Source organism: Cupressus sempervirens, chromosome 11, assembly GCF_028749045.1.
Source record: "Cupressus sempervirens isolate cs-2001-9-10 chromosome 11, ASM2874904v1, whole genome shotgun sequence".
NCBI lineage: Eukaryota > Viridiplantae > Streptophyta > Pinopsida > Cupressales > Cupressaceae > Cupressus > Cupressus sempervirens.
Window position 1 is genome coordinate 568,396,529 of NC_143128.1, and position 17,620 is coordinate 568,414,148.

General features: G+C 40.4%; 1 protein-coding gene across 4 annotated transcripts in view; it reads left to right on the plus strand.

Annotated features, from left to right (window-relative positions):
- LOC149530900 (uncharacterized) overlaps window positions 1–17,620 on the plus strand; it is a 359,431-nt gene that overhangs the window by 151,111 nt on the left and 190,700 nt on the right. For all 4 annotated transcript variants that reach the window (XR_016359208.1, XM_089811737.1, XM_089811740.1 and 1 more), the window contains 2 exons: window positions 16,555–16,671; window positions 16,771–16,835. Coding sequence is in view for 3 of the 4 variants with exons in the window: in XM_089811737.1 (XP_089667863.1) it covers window positions 16,555–16,671; window positions 16,771–16,835 (182 nt within the window). In the remaining variant the exon portion in view is untranslated. The remainder of the gene's footprint in view (window positions 1–16,554; window positions 16,672–16,770; window positions 16,836–17,620) is intronic.

Here is a 17,620-nt window from a genome sequence, read left to right on the forward strand (position 1 = left end):
TTACAATTGCCTCTAAAAAGTGGAGGATTATGAGAAGGGATTCCTTCCCTCACATATATAAAGATTATAACATCCTAATTTTCATTATTGTCTCTATATATTTGCAATCATTGCATTGCTTTTTATAATGACTCGTTTGTTCTCCTGAATACCAACATTGCCTCAGACTTGTGAGGAGTACAAGAATTCTATGTAGTTTGCACAGTGACTTCTGCTAAGATTGTATTGTAATGACAGCTTCCTTCTGCTTTGCTGCTTGACTTTTCTTGCAATCTTCCATTAGGCTAAGATCATTGTTAGTTCAAGTAAACGTAAGGAATTGGGGAAATTAAAATATATCTTATTTAAACCTTTTTTCAGGATTTCCTCTTTTGTCAACTGAATATAAAATTTGTTTCACTACAACAATTTACATTAATATCAGTATATAGAAGTCTTGAAGTTCCCAAACACCACAGAGGGTAACTATAGATGATATTATCACATGATTTAATTAATACAAAAACTTGTTTACGAACCAATATGCTATCTAAAAGAGATGTTAATACCACTGTTATAATTCTTTTGTTTTAGATATGTAAACATGATGTTTAACCCAAATCTGATGGGGGACTGAATGGAGGGCCCTAGAGTGTCTAGGGAAATCTGAAACCTCTTCATTAGATAAGCACTCGCATGGTCCATCACTGCCTCCTTTTGAGGCCTACCTCCTTCTGAGGCATACCCTTGCAACTATCTCTCACAAGGTCAGCCAACAGTGCTATATCAATTGTTACCATAGCATCCAACGTAATCACCTCATGTCAGACCCATGATATGCTGCCTTCTACCCCTAGACTCTCCCTCAGTCCAACCTCCTAGGTCACATCTCTACCGAAACTGTCTTAGCCACTTAAGGCATCTCACTCTCCATCTCAGGAACTACAACAAGGGCTTTTGCTTTCGCAGGCTCTGGCGCGAGTACTATCATGGGAAATCTAGTCGTACTCACAACTGGTGGAGTCATAACAATAGGGGTCCTACTTCGGCCAAACGCTAGGATGGGAATAACACCTCTAGTGGGCACCAATTGTGCTGTGAGAGACAACATAGGATGCACAAACAGTAATCAAGGCTCCGACACTACCTTTGTCTCATCCTCCTCGTCTGCTTGAGTGTTGTCTTCATCTATGGCACTCCCACTCCTTATTGTCTCCCATCGCCCGCTATCAGTATATTTGTGAGCATCTATCTCTTGTATGGCCCATTTCTAACTTGTCACCTTCTGTCCACCAGGCGTATCTAGGTGGCACCATCTCATAATGGGAGGCTTGCCAGGTGCCAATGGTTCCACACTGATCTCCTTAGACAAAATGTCATGTGGAACCTATCTAACCATGGCGTCCAGGAGTAGCCTAATTGCATAATGGGGCATATAAAAAGTTTTATGCTTGAGTGTCATGAACTCATACATGCGCTCTGATAATAAAGTAGCCCAATAATACAATTTGCTGCCTATTAGATTATTTATCAAAGAAACCTGTGGAAAAGAGATATCGGAGGCATGACTTGAACTAGTCGGCTGACTCTTCACGACATGCATGAGACATCTTCAGTGACCTTCTTTGAGTTATTCCTTCTTGATTCCTCTATTGTGCGATGACCTCCGAAGAGACTCCTCTGTAGCAAGGAGGTTCTTTCTATAGATCAGCCTAATGTAGAAATCTTTATTCTCCTGAGTCATTTTCTTGAGCTTCAACTCAACCTTAACCCCCTTATCTGGCAACCTAAATACTCTTTGAAACTCGGCTCCTGTGAAATAATCTTTATCGTATGGCCTAGGTAGGGAACCGTGCTTCGTTTTGAGAAGCTATCAAATTTTTCAACCATCGCTCTTAAGTAACCCTCAAAATCTCTGATAGAAAAGATGGACATTTGGATAATCCAGTGCACCTGTCCTCTTCGCAAATTGTCTTTGATAAGCAGATTGTCTAGAGTATCAACACTCTTATGCCACCATTTCTTGCAATCCAAGTCTCTAACAACCCTAGCTGGTTATAACTTCAAAATACATCAATTATTTAGATGTTTGACAATTCGTCAAACAGTTGGCAAGTGAACTCGAAACTCAAGCAAATGAACTGGAGATGGATAGATGCGCATAACTATATATGATACCAATATGAGAATTGATTCTCCACTCTTTCAGTAATTTGATACATTTGGAAATTGACTCGAAATTGATATCAGAATATATTGGCAAACAATTAATGAGCAACTCCCCACTTTATTAAATGCCTTAGCACAATTTCATTTATTGGACATGACACAATAGTGTTGCAAGTAGACACAATAAATTTGGAAATGAAATATACAATAACTAACTAGCTTCCTCATCAAACACAACTTGGAATGTAATGCCAGGATGGATGTCAATCTCTTCAAATTCTAATCTTAGCACAACCAAACGAATCGTAGCCTCCCAATTCTGCACATCTGAAACTCATCTAACCAAACACTGCCTATAGACTTCAATAATCAGCCAATCCCTTCGAACAGAAAATGTAGGTACAAATTTAATAATTTTCCCAATGGCAGTGAAATTCTTCAACACAAAACTCTCCTTAGCTACAGTAAAATAGTAGGAGAAATGGCCAATTGTATACCTTAGCACAATTGCCAATGCCAAACTCAGAATAAAATCTTAGATTTGAATTTACAATACGTCAGTCATTATTTCTCCATGTGACCAAATGAACTTTCCAAAAATAGAAAGGGTCTATCTCTATCAACACCCAACTTACCACAAATAGTAAGTACATGAAACTAAGCCCAAATGAAGTTCAATTTGAGCCAAACGGAGACCAACTTGTAGCTTACTGAATTGTGGAGAAGTTAAGACTCTCTCAAGCCAAGCCACTGCCTCAAAAGACCCTCTATCCACAATAATTAGTGTACGAGGATAACAATAATAGGCTAATCCCTGAAACTTTGATAGTGACAAAAATGGGGACATTACAAAGTCGTCCAGTCCTTCAAAAGTGATTGATTGTGTCGTTAGATATTCTTTCTCAGAACTTGCATAGGCCATCTGCTGTCCTTGTACCTTTGGCCTTATTTTCTTTTTCTTGTTTGTGTTCGTTCCTTCCACAACTCTTACGCCTGAGAGTAGAGTTTGTGCATGCTTTTTCAAATTTATATTGATTCTAGTTGAGTTTCCAGCCTGTAACCTTGCTTTCCTACTCCTTTTTCTAGCCGACTACATATTAATTTTCTTGTTTGTTGTTTGCGTAGGAAAGGAAAATGGGTAGGGCTTCTCTTGTGTGCTCTTCAACCGAATGACTTCTAGGCTGAGAGATGCCTTTCTGTATGGCACCTTCTCTACTCTTTGTTGTTGTTTGTGTGGTCTGCTCAGTCCCTAGTTATAGACGCCGATGTATTCTCAGTTGCTGGCAAAATGCATTGTGACAACCTCTTAGGCTTTCTACTTCCACATGTGGGTTTGGTGTTTGTCTGCAATGGTCGGGTGCTCTACCTTCCAGTGGTGCCTTGAAGCTTCGTTCTCACTCTTTACGGCTGCCCCAAATCATGAATATCATTGTGAGTTCGTCTCTCCACGTCATGTGTTTCCCTCAGTGATTGTTTTTTGGTATCTTTCTTCTATGTTTAGAGTTTTCTTCTATGCTCCATCGTGCCTTGCTCACTCTTGTGGTTGTGTCCTTATTTGTTCTGTTTGGCCTCCTCTCATCAACGCTTCAATGTTTAGAAATTAACTCAACTCTTATTTCCCTTTGTAGTTGTAGTACGACGAGGCAGTTCTCTTCTTTGCAAGTTGTCTCCTTTCTACACATATGCTGTGAGCCCATTTGTACAGTGTTCGGGTTGTCTTATTATGTTGACTTGTTACACGACTAGATAAATTGCATGGTGACAGACTTTGCAAGCCCTATGGTGACTTTGATTTTCCCTTTCTCCCATGCAATCTTCTTATTTGCCTTTAGAAGCTTGTAGGCAGCATACAATGTGTGATGCTAGATGCTGCAGGATCTTTGGTCTCTTTTAATTGACGTATGGTGTCATTTCTTTTGCTATATCCCATCCACATGGTTCTTTGTTCCTTCAATCAATAGTGTCGGCCAAATGTGTATCTTGCTTATTCAATGCACCATATAGTGTTTTTATTCACTGAATGCGAACTCTTCAATTGGGTTCATACATTGATTGTGCTTTTACTCGTCATTATATTGTAGAATGTCTTACTAGCATTGGCGTACAAAACTTAAGTGTGATTTTCCTTGCCACACAGACTTTTACTTAGACCTTTTCTTCGTTTCACCATGTCCATGTGGTTTGTAGATCACTTTGTTCTCTAAAATTATTATTTTTTATTTTTTTATTGTACCTAAGTCTAAGTTATTCCTCCTTTCCACGCATGAATCGTTACCTCTCTGGTCTTTGTGCCTCTAGTAATAAATTTTTTAGCTTCGAACCATTCACGGTGTCAGGAATTTCTCGACTGTCAAGTGTCCTTAGTTTGATCGATCCATTAGGTCCAACCTCCTAAGTTTTAAAGGACTTGAGCCACTTTACTTTGAACTTGTTGGGCTCGATTTTGTTCCTTCCATTAAACTTCAAGATTAGTTGGCGTAGTTGAAATCTCATCTGTTGAAGATATTTGTCATGCCAAAATCGCCTCCATTGTGCCACATTGGTTGTTTCTTGAGCCATCGCCCTCTTCTCATCCAATTTGTTTAAGGTATAGAGCCTCTCCCTTAGGCTCTCCATGTCGATGAGCTGGTTATCAATAGCTATTTGCAGACTTAGTACCATAAACTCTACAGGTACTTCTGCCTCTTGCTTGTACATTAGTTGAAAGGGTGTGTGTGCCGAGGTCAACTTGTAGGAGGTGCAATAGGCCCACAAAATGGAGGGTAATTTTTCCTCCCAATCCTCCTCAACTCTGCGTGACTTATAGATAATGCCTACCATAATTTTATTAGTTGTCTCCGCCTGACCATTTGCTGGAGGATATTTCAGACTTGACAGAGTGTGGAAGATTTTAAATTCAATGGTGAGCAACTTGATAACATGGTTCACAAAATGTCCACCTCTATCACTGATAAGTTGGACTAGGATTCCATACCTCATTGTGATTTGTTCAAAAATGAACTTCGCTGTGCTCAGTGCAGAGTTGTCTGAGAGTACTTGTGCTTCTACCCATTTAGTGAAGGTTTGAGTGACATGAAGTTGTGTTTTAGAGGTTTGCCTTCTCATTGATAAGTGTTTCATTCCACAATCCATTCTCTCGCATCATTATGCAGTGTCAACCACCATAAGCCTGCTAGGAGTACCTTCCTTGCTCTCGTATCGGGACTCATGTGTCTGCCCATTGCTCCTTTGTGAGCTTCTTGAATTACTCCTTGTAGTTCTTTCATCACACATTGTCTAAGTACCTGGTCTGCCCCTATTTATATAGTAATCCATCAATCAATTGAAAAGTCTTGGTTCATAGAACGAGATTTCTCTATTCTCCTAGGGGCATGTCCCATGGGAACTGGGCTATGGATAAATACTCTGCTATACTGGTATACCACTAGGAGAGTACAACAATCAAAAATAGATGTGCATCGGGAAATTCATCATTGACTCCGATAGGTGGCTTTCGAGACTTGATATGTGATAGTTGATCGATAATCATGTGGCTATGCCCTGGCCATACCACAATTCTGAATGTGAATTCGTGGAGTAGGAACCATCGACTTACTCTCCCTTGGGTGATGGGCTTATTGACCAAGTACATGAGAGCTTGGTGGTCCACATAGAAAGTAAACAAGTTAGCCAATAGGTAGTGTTGAAACTTATGAACAAAGTAAACCATTGTGAGGACTTCTCTTTCCGTGGTGCTATAATTCTTCTCTACATCGGGCAACAACCAAATTGCAAAGTATATCAGGTGATCCAGTTCATGCGCCCCTTCCTAAGCCAAGGTGGCTCCGATGGCATAATTTGATGCATCCACGCAGACATGAAACTCCTTTTCCCAATTAGGGAATGCAAGAATGGAGGCACCCAACAACCTTGTTTTCAACTCATCGAAGGCTTCTCATTGTGCTTCCTCCCAAACATATTGCTTCCCTTTCCTCATGAGCTTATCCAATGGGTATGTTATCTAGGCAAAGTTCTTGATAAATTTGCAATAATATCCAATATGACTGAGGAAGGAGTTGACTCCGGTCATATCTGCAGGGGCCTCAATCTCCACTATCACTCGTACTTTGTTTGGGTCGGTTTTTGGTCAGACTTAACATATTATGTGCCCAAGAAACTTCCCCTATGGCACCATAAAACAACACTTTAGGTTCAGGGCGAGGCTAACTCACCGACACCGTTCTATGCACTCCTAAGGTTGTGATATGCTTGTCTTGCCCACTAAATATTGACCAATTGTCCAACACAACTATAAATTTCTCTACTGACATCTTGTCAAAGATGTGTAGGATGATACCTGCAAAGTAGTTGAAGTACTGCAGAGGCCTAAGGGCATACGATTGTATGTGTATACACCATCCTTCACTATGAAGGCTTTTTTTTTCAAATTTTCTTCCTCCGCAATGGATATTTGGTTACACCCAAAAAAACCATCATTAAATGCATAAATTTCATGGCGCACTGCTTCCAAAATGTTGTCAGTGAACAAAAAAGGGAATGGGTCCTTGATGGTGATTGCATGGAGGCATTGAAAATCCACACAGATTTGGATCTAGTTTGGTTACTTCTCTACGGAAATGATGATGGGAGAGACCTATTCACTTGTTTCGACTTGAAAAATGATGCATGCCTTTAGCACCTATTCAATCTCCATGTTCACTCTTGTACCATAATTCGCCTTCATTCTGTATGGCCTCTTGTGCACAAGTTGGGCTTCGGGAGCTAGGGGAATTTAGTGTATGCATTAGCTCCGGAGGTACACCCTTCAAATCTTTGTTCGTCAATGTGAACACATCCTTGTACTCCATAAATATTGTAAATACGACAGTCTTCAGTTCGGGATCCTAGTCATCCCCTATTAGGATCATTTTTGAGTTTTGCTCATCTCCCAAATTTATTTCATGTAATTTGGCTTCTTGGTACTTGATAGACTCATCCTTAGGGAATTGGTGGGCAGGATTGTCCTTAACTTTAGCCTCCCCTATTGTATTGTGTGTATTTTGGAGGGAATTCATTCTACTCCTCTATTTCCAACACATAGTTCATAGCACCCATCTGCAAGTGGAACAGGTCGTCCATGGATTTTGTCTTGTCTGAGTATTCCCTCAATTCCAATACGCCTTCATCATTGGGTTCCATGCATCTTTTTCCTTCATCCACTCCATTATCTGATTTGGAATCCTAGGAGAATGCCATCTCCACTCTGAGCATCTGGGTTCTCAAATCAATTAAGAACTTCCTTCTGCGCTTCTCGAATGATAAAGTGGTTCATTTCCAATTGAGGTTTTCTTTGGCTGTCACCAACCATCCTCTCCCTAAGATGACATCATATTCCTTTCGCTGAAGAGGGATTACCACAAAGTCTAGGGTAAATGGTTGTGTGTCGATCGTGACTTTCTGTGCTATCAACGTCCCAAGGGACTTGATACCATGTTGGTTGGCCCCCAAGAGGTTGAAGGTCAGCGACCACAACATCAACTGCAATACCCTTTATTTTTTCGTACGAGGGTCAGGATAGACGACCTTCTTGGCTTGTGTGCGTGTGATTTCCAGAACTCCTTCCTACTTGCTTCTCTCTTCCACGTCAAGGAGGTTGATGCCAGACTTAGGGCAGTTAGTGTCTTCATGGTCACCAAGTCCACACCACCTACACAACTTTTGTGGGGTCTCTTCCTTTTGGAAAATCCTGGACAAAGTGTCCTCAGTGATTGGAGTTTCTGCATTTTATCATTGGTCTCTCTTTAGCATCATATTGGATATAGGTACAGTTATTGTTATTCCCTTTGCCATCCTAATAGTTATTTTTCTAGCCGCGAGAAGTCACATTATTGTTTTTTTTTTTTTGCAGCTGTCCCAACCATGGAGGTTTTCTCTTGTGTAAACAATACTTATTGGTTTTTAGCCCTCATTTTCTTGGGACATTCTTTAGTGGAATGTCCCATAATTTGGCAGATGCGGCAAAATGACTTCTTATGGCAAAAACTATTTGTGTTTGGCTAATTTGAGGTTGGTACACCATACTTCACTCTCCTCATGTTTGCTAGACCCTCCTTTCCTTGCCTTCTGTTCTTTCATTATTCCCTAAAGGTCCTTCTTTAGGACATGTACTTTTTTTACTTTAGTCCTCATCACTGCTTCCTTTGGAGGATTCATCATCCGATGATGACATGTCGATTTTCTTGGAGGTGTTGTACTCGCTTTTGAAATCCATGGCACGGTTTTATGTGTTGTTGTATAAAGTAGGCAAGTAGGAGGTACTATCTTCATCTTCTTCCAGAGGGATATTTTGAGTCCCTCAACAAACCAACGCTTCTTAAGTTCATCTACCGGTCCACACTCCATCTTACCAAGTAATTCCTTCAACCATTGTTTGTAAGCTCTAACAGTCTCGTTCTTCCCTTGTTTGGTACCATAGATTTTTACTAGTGTCTCATCGTCGTCTCACAGTAATTTGAACTCCTAAAATTCCTTTTTCGATTCAGCCTATGTTGTCAAATTGTTCTTATCTACACCAGAGTACTAGTCAATGGCTCCCTCTTTTAGTGCAGTGGGGAATTGTTTAACCCAATTGTCCTCGTCGGTAACCCCATTTGCCGTTGAAATGGTCTGGCACGTTCGGCAATGGCGGACAAGATCGTCCTACGCTTGGCCCATAAATTTGGGCAATTTCTACTTGTTCGCTGTCATGGCTCCTAGTTGTGATACTTGTACCACCAATTGTACTATCGATTGTTTCAGTTGTGCTGGTTGTGCTTCGTGCTAGGTCTACGTCTATGCCTGTGCACTCACATTGCATTGCGGTGTGGTAGGGTTTGAATTTTTTTTTTGATTATCAAATTGTATTTGCTCGTTTGGTGCACGAGGAACAAACTCAATGTCTTCGTTAGCCCACGCTTGTGCTACTTTGGCCCCTCTAGCCGCTCTGGTTCCCTCTTCACTTCTTCACTTCTCTATCCGTGGTCTACTAGACAAATTTTATGAACTCTCATGTTACCTCAATCCAATTTAAGCTTTGTCGTGTTTCTTCCAGTAACTCATTGCAACTTCTCACCCGCCAGTGTTCTTGCGAACTGTGTTGCCCTTCGGTCATTGCAACTCTCGTGGCACCACTGTGGTCACCCTGCATGACACCTTTGTAGTCCCCTTTGGTAAGTTGTTTGAACCTCTGTCTTTGCTCAACTTGCTGTGCGAGAATTAGGGCTTGGTGTTTGGCGTGTACGACATCTGTTTACTGTAAGGGGTAAATGAATCAATGCATACAGACAATGAAACAAGAACATGTAACAACAATACTTCTTTTATTACTCACATATGCCAAAGACATTACATTATGCTTATGATGATGATTACAGTGATGATCCAAAGTTGTACATATACCATCCCGAAGAACCTTCCCAAAGGGGCCCAATGGCTGCATAACAAGAACCTTCCCGAAGGGGCCCGTCGGCTAAATAACAATTACCGATGACATCAATCCGTTGGCTACACAATATTTACCGACGACATCAACCCATCGGCTACACAATATCTACCGATGACATCGACAAGCTGATGTCGTCGGTAAATACTATGTAGGCGACGGCCCCTTCGGAAAGGTTCTTATTATGTAGCCAATGGCCCTTTAGGAAGGTTCTTCAGAAAGTATATCTACACCCTTCGAGATCATTGTAATCATCATCATTAGTATAATGTAATGTCTTTGGCATATGCGAATAATAAAAGGAGTACTGCTTTTACATGTTCTTATTTATTGTTTGTTTGCATTCAACTATTTACCCCATTGGGTAAACATTTGACACCGTTGCACAATGGACCTAGAATGAGGGCAGAGGAATGAAGACTAATGCCAAATCAGCTTAACGAGAATAGAAATAAGATAAAGGGAAAAGATGGAATATGCACTGCACAAGAACATTTAATTTTGGCACAACAGGCCGAACACAGACAGAGGTTTCAGCAAATTGCCGACGGATACTGAAGTATTGAGGAATTGTTGGAGGAGACTTGACAGTGGGTGGAATTGGTGGAAGAAGCAAGGGAGGAATTTTTGAACTTGTATTCGCCGAGGGAAGAGAATCTAGACAGAAGGGAATTAACTTGCATGGCTCGGTGTGCCGAGGGAGCACGAGCGTGGAGTGCACTCTTTGTTCGCGATACACTTTCGAAATAGACAATTTCGCTTAACAAGACCCTTCTTCACCAAACAAAGTAGTTGTTGGGAATAAGACGATGGACCGAAACGTCGGTGTCGAAGTGCAGAGCGTCGGTGTCGGAGTGCAAAGCATTGGCGTTGGAATACAAAGTGTCGGTGCTGGAGTGTAGAACGTCGGTGTCGGAGTGCAGAACAACGCCGGTGTCGTAGTGCCGAACAACACCCATACAAAAAATCAAGTAATAATGGCAGGACCAAAAGAGAAGTTGCCAAAGTTTGATGGTGATGGAACGACCGATCCAATCAGACACTGTAAGACATGCGAAACAATTTGGACGGCGAATGGTGTAATTGACACAAATGAATGGGTGCAACAATTTCCAGCAACCCTAAGGGGTGTAGCAATTGATTAGTTTGCTGATACGGATCCCCAAAAATTAACCAATTACACGGAAGTTAAAAAAGAATTTATCACCGAATTTCAGTTCCTGCGCGACGAGAATGAGATCGTAGCAGAGATATACAACACAAAGCAAGGAAAAAATGAAACAGTTTGAGTATATGCTAGAAAATTGAAAGAATTAATAAACAAGATGGAAAGTAAGCCAGTAGATAGGCTGCAGAAGAGATGGTTCATTAAAGGACTACGCCCGAAGTTACAGAAGAAAATGAAGATTGTGCCGCCATCATCATACACTGAAGCATACAATCGAGCGATGAACTTAGAAAGTGAGAAGAAAACAAAAAAGAAGAAGAGTAGCTCATTCGATTCAGATGACCACGCATCTTCGGAAGAAGATACAAGCAATGACGAAAAGGGTAGCAAGAAGGTCCGAGCTCTCCAGAAGGATATGATCCGAATGATAAAGGAATTTGAGAACATGTAGAAAGAGACGAAGGGAAACGAGCTATGGTACACAGAATGTAAGACAGAAGGTCACACAAAGGGATCCCATCCAAAGAACCAGTTTTATGAGATCTGCTAGATCATGGGACATTCCACAAAAGAATGCCCCTTCAATATGAAAACAAGAGGACCTCAACAAGTGCTCCTGACCCAGGAGGCTTCCACGTCAGGAGGGAGCGGAAACACCAGTAATGATGGTGCCACTTTGGGTGGGTACAGAAATAATAGCAGAGGGCAAAGCAACAATACCAACAACAATACCAACAATAATAATGGGGGCCGTAGTCGGACTCAATACGATGCGAACGACCACTCGATGGTTCAATGCCGAGCATGCAATTTGTGGGGCCACCTTGTATGGAACTGTACATCAACGAATACACCAAAGTTGTTATGCAGATGGTGTAGTCCTGGAGATCATGAAGACACCAAGTGCCTAAAATCAGGAGTGAATTTGATCACCATTGGGACGGATGAAGAGGAGGTTTTGGCAATCACTCGTAAACAAGCAAAACTGTACCTCGACCCGATGGAAGCAAAGAAGAGATTGGAAGAAGCATGGGCGGCAATTGAGAAAGCAATGCAGGCAGAGAAATCACAATTGAAGGACACTACTGGTACCTCAACGAGGAACTGCACTGAGTAAAACATAATAAGGCAGGTGATGCAAATGGAGGTCCCGATCAAATTAAGTGACCTCACAATGCCCCAGTTACGGACGACCATTCTGAATATGACACCGCTTCCGAAAGCGACGGAGGAAACAAGAAGGGGCAGTAGTGGAATGACAACAACAGACCCAATGCTTCTGGCACTCACAACAGGAAGGCATCCGACAGTAGTCGAGATGGGCATTCTGGAAATTGTTCTGATAGACACAATTGTGGACGGAGGGTTAGGTGTGAATGTGTTACCAAAAGATGTATGGAAAAAATTAGGACAACTTATGTTGTGGCCACCAACATTCTAGTTACTAATGGCGGACCAACACGGCATTAAACCTCTCGGCGTCCTGATGGCACAACCAGTAACTATTGGAACACAACCATTCCTACTCGATTTCGTCGTCATCCCGCTAAAAAGGAGAGTATATGACGCTATTCTTGGATGGAGTTTGTTGGTACAAGCAAAAGTAAAATATGACTGGAAACAAAATATGCTGTCAATGAAGCGGGGAGGCAGAAGATTCATAATTGACTTGCACACACAAATGGTAGGCAAGGAGGTAGCATTGTCGGATTTCGAAGGCAAAGGTGGAGGGGATGACGAGGGGAAGAAGAGAATGGAACATGATGAAGAGGGAGTATTGAGATTGGAAGGAGGGTTGAATGAGGACGACCTAGATTCGGTAAATGAACTATTTCACTAGCAGATGGAGGATTACAAACTCTTTCCGTGCTGTAACATGTTGGGCATTGAAGAAGAAAAAGGAAGAAATGAGTTCTCGAAGGAGTATAGTGAACTAAAGGAGGGAGAAGCTCAGGTGGATGAAACACCAGCCCATACGTTCAGTGAAGATAAGTCGATAAAATATGAAGAGGCCACAGTACAAACCATGAACCTCGGAAATGATATTGAACCAAAAAACATACTGGTAGGAAATAACTAGAATCTAGAATTAAAAATTGCTACATTAAATAGAAGTACGGCCTTTTAGGAGAGCAAAGCAAGTACACCATACCAACTAGCGTCAAAAGGAATTTTTTTTGTATAGGCACGTGTGGAGGAGAGTAGAGGGGAGTACGGTCGCCATAAAATAGGGCCGTACAACCTATCAGGAGTGTAAGCAAGAAAGGAAGGCAGTAAAGAAAAAGAAAACTCTGTACAACCTAGGAAGGACACTGTACGGCCAGGCAAAAGACGGCAGGAAATCATAGGTGATCCACCATATGGCCAGACAAGAGAAGATATTGTACATGACACACCGTACGACTCAAGAGGGTAATATGTATCACTGTATGAGTAATAAGCAGCTAGTGAATTGGATAGTACGGACTCAAGGTGAACCTTGGAGAGCATCGTACGGCCCGCGCAAAGCACCGTATGGCCAAACAGAGAGCCATACAAAAACTAGAAGCAAAAGAAAAGGTATGGCCAAGACAGAGAGTTGTGAACACTGGGAAGATACCGTATGGCTGTACGAGAAAATTGGAAGAGAGAAAGTACAGAAAGCAAGAAAGAAGACATATTGTATGGTCAACAGGAGATCAACGGATGTAGCAACACTGTACGGACCGTACAACAACAAAGGAAAGGTGGTTATTGAACTGTACGGCAACCATACGAACATGATCACATGGCTTAAGGAAAAAAGAGAATATCGTACAACCGTCCAGTGTATATGGCTAGATTGGAGGAAGACGCCTATAAGAGCCCTGTACAGCCGTACGGCCTAAACAGTTGAACGAGAAAAGTTGGACCGTAAGCCTAGGAGTGAAAGAAGTGTTAGTACAGCCCTTGCAGGACCAGTGGGAGAATAAGCATTACCGTACGATTAGTTAGAGGGTTGCAAAAGGCAGAGGTGACTGATAGAAGGCAACAAGAATTGTTCCGAAAGAAAAAAGAAGAAAAAGAAAAACGACGATAGATCGAAACAGTTTAGAATGAGTAACGCATGATACCGAAGGGAAGGGAAAGACATAAAAGGTAGTAAAACGTAAGTAGTTAGCTGAAAGAGTATGAAATTGGAAGAAAATCACAAAAATGATGTGTTCCATGCAGTTGGTGCAGTTATTAGTAGTGGGAAGTATGACCAGTTGATGAGACCTGGAGCTGCTGCAGGCATGGAATGTCTGTGTACTAGAGGTGAAGAGAACCTCAGAGCAAGCCTTTCGAGAGGAGTGATACGCTTTGAGGCACTTGGAGTAGGTGTTGGACGTAAAGCTATCTTGGTGGATGCATAGAGAGCTCGGGAGGAGCTGATCATTTAGTTGAAGGCAGTACAATGACACTTGGCTCAGGGTACTGAAGAGTTGGAAGCAGAGAAAGTAGCACGGGGGGCTATCAAGGTTAGCTAAGGAAACAGTATTGTGTTAGCAGAGGCTACAGATGCAACGTGGTTTGGAGACCAGTTTGGTGCGAGCACGGGACGAATGTGGAAGTAAAGTGATAGAAACAAACCTATCTTGTTGTAGTTGGTCAATTAATGTATTCCGTTTTGTTAATCTGTCTCGGATATTTTGTAATTGTCGTTCGGAGACGACTTTTTCGTTTGGGGGTGATGATGTTGTCGATAAATATTGTGTAACTGACAAGTTGATGTCGTCGGTAAATACTGTGTAGCCAATGGCCCCTTTGGGAAGGTTCTTATTATGTAATTGACGGCCCTTCGGGAAGGTTCTTTGAAAAGTATATATACACTCTCCAAGATCATTGTAATCATCATCATAAGCATAATGTAATGTGTTTGGCATATGCGAATAATAAAAGGAGTACTGCTGTTACATGCTCTTGTTTATTGTTTGTATGCATTAAACTATTTACTCCATAGGTTAAACAACATCTTTTGGCTCATTCTTATTTCTATCTTTATTTAATTGATTGGGCATCAATTCCAAGAAAACATCATAAATAACAAACAAACATAACTCTTTTAATTTATTTATATCTCTGTACAAGACAAGTGGGTTGACTGTGCAACCTTGTCATTACAGATTTACAAGTGTTCTTCACCACCCCCAAGGCCTAAAGTTCATGGGTTGATCCTTTGTCGTGATGCATTGCGTTCATCTCCCTATCAACGGTTGCTTTCAACAAAGTTCGAAAGAATCTGTTGTTGACGTTGTTCACGGTTGACTTCTTCCTTCGGTTTCTTTGCGCGAGGAATTATTGCACCAATACATGACGTAGTTGGTGCAAAAGCCTATCCACTGCAGGATTGACGTTTAGTGCATCCCACACAGAGTCCTACGTAACTTCCTCTTGTGCAGCCTCCCTGCGTACGAATATCTCAATGATGGCCCATAGGAAAATACAGAAGTCAATAGTCAAAGCGTACTCCCCTTGAAAAGATTCCGTAGTTTCTTCTTCATTGGTTGTCCTATTGTCATTCATAGGTTTTCCCATCTATTCCATTATAGTGCTTCCTAGATTCAATTCGGGAATGACACCAAATGTGATCAAATTAGCTTTAAATAGATGATGTTATAGTGTGTTTAAGCTTTAGTCAATTATGGGTGCATGAAACATATTTTACATCGTAAAAAATCTTTGTTTTTTCATTTTGCTGACTCATAACTGTGTTGTTGCTGAATCATCAACAAGTCATAGGTCAAGTCAAGCTTGTCGAGTCATAGGTGCATCCAAGTCATGAAACTCTGATCCAAACTACTATAGCATCATCATATCAGAATTCCCTTACCAGTATAAATGCAAATCTGTCCCACCAAGATATAATCATTTGGGTGACATAATAGATATAGTTTTGCATAATTACACTGCCGTACAATATCTGAACCATTCCCATTTTATGTGACCTTGTCATCTAACTTATCAAGTCTAATACCATAACAGAAAGTTATAAATTATTTGATAATTGCCATTCTTAATATCATTGTCAGACCATTTGGTTGAATTATTAAACATTGTACATTATGGAGTTATCTCATAGAAGAGTGACATATGATTTCATATTAGAGAATTATGTCAGAAGTAGTGTTTGTCGATATTATTCTTTTATGTCATTAATGTAACAGACAATTGCATTAGTTATTCATTCCTTGTCTAATTCATTGAATGAGGATTGATAATATATACATTTACGAATCACATTCAATACCCTCATTTGTCTAAGAATAAAAGAACTGTGTGCAAATTATAGATGGAAAGAAGTCTCCTAAAATTGGAAATATAAGATTTTAGCCCAAACCGTACAAGACTGGCTAGGGAGACATTACAGTAAACTAATAATAAAATTTACATTAGGAAGCCCTATTAGCTGCCTATCAGTATGGTCAGTTATTGTCTTGCTCACTTTAAAAAAAATCCTACAATGACTTGTGTGTGATGTACTAGGTATAGGCCTATTTGTTGTATTAATAGAAAACTAAACGTGGATCCAAAAGAAAGTCTTATTAAAACTAGAATAATTTTGGTGCTAGATGATTTGATGGGAAGCTGTTCTCCATCAAGATGGAAATTTCCTCTATGGATATCCAATTTTCTGAAAGATTATTTTAATGTTAAGCATATTATGCATTTTTTCGTAAGTGGATGTTGAGTAATAGTTGTGAATGATAGATTGTGCTATTTTAGGTGTAATTCTCATTTTGTATTCTTAATTGAGTTACTTGTAAAAATATTTGTGCAGGTTCGACAATCTTTCCGAGAGTCTCAAGGTGCATTGGAATTGTCAAGTACAGAATTAGGTTTTGACCTTGATGAGGGAAAAGAACCTGTGCATGTCAAGACAAGACAAAATCTACCAGTGTGTAAACTTTTCTTTCTAATTTAGAAGCATTCTTAAAGCGTACTCCATTTTGACATTGATCTCTTGTTAATTAATATCTGTGGTATTATTTTACAGATGAATTGGATTGTTGCTGAACTGATGATTTTTGCCAATTCTTGTGTTGCACGCCAAATTTATGAGTATGCCAGCATTTTAATTTGAAAATATTTTTAATTTGATTTTAGTCACAGTTTCATTTATAGAGCTATATATATTTTTATAACCAAAATCACCTAACTATAGACATCATTTCACCTAGATGAACCTAATAAACTTTTAATCAAATCAGTAAAGTAGTGGACACTGCTTTTTTTTCCATTTCTTGCTAAGAGGTTTATGGCAATGACTCTTAACAACATAGATTGGCTTAGGATAAGAAATTTATAAATGAGTCAAGTAGACAAAAAAAATAGGACATGATAATCCACCTTTCCCAAACTTGCTTGCTGTGAAGCAACTGTAGATATGGATGCTCATGTAGATCTCGATGCTCATTTATATTGGTTACTCGAGGCTTTCCTTCATATAATTATATCCATAGTTTATATACTTGACGAGTACTCCCCGAGTCTCTAAGTACTCACATTTATTTTTGCCCTGCGAGCAACTCGTGTGTTAACTCGCGCGTCGTTGTCGGCCATTAACTTGCAGTGAAATCGCCAACAAAACCAGTTTTAAGTCGCCGAAAACGCGGCTAAAACATGGTTACCATTTTTGGCATTTTTAAACAAGGAAACAATTGAGAAAAAATTGCAAATTTTTGGATGTTTCCCTGTCTGCGTTGTTTCCATTTTTTATTGGTTCGCGGCTTTATAAACCTTACATGCGTAGTGTAAAACATTGAACTTCTGTGAACTTTTGTAAACGTCTTTCATAGCAATGAATCAGGTTTGCAGCGGATTTCTTAGTGAATTTCTTATGCTTG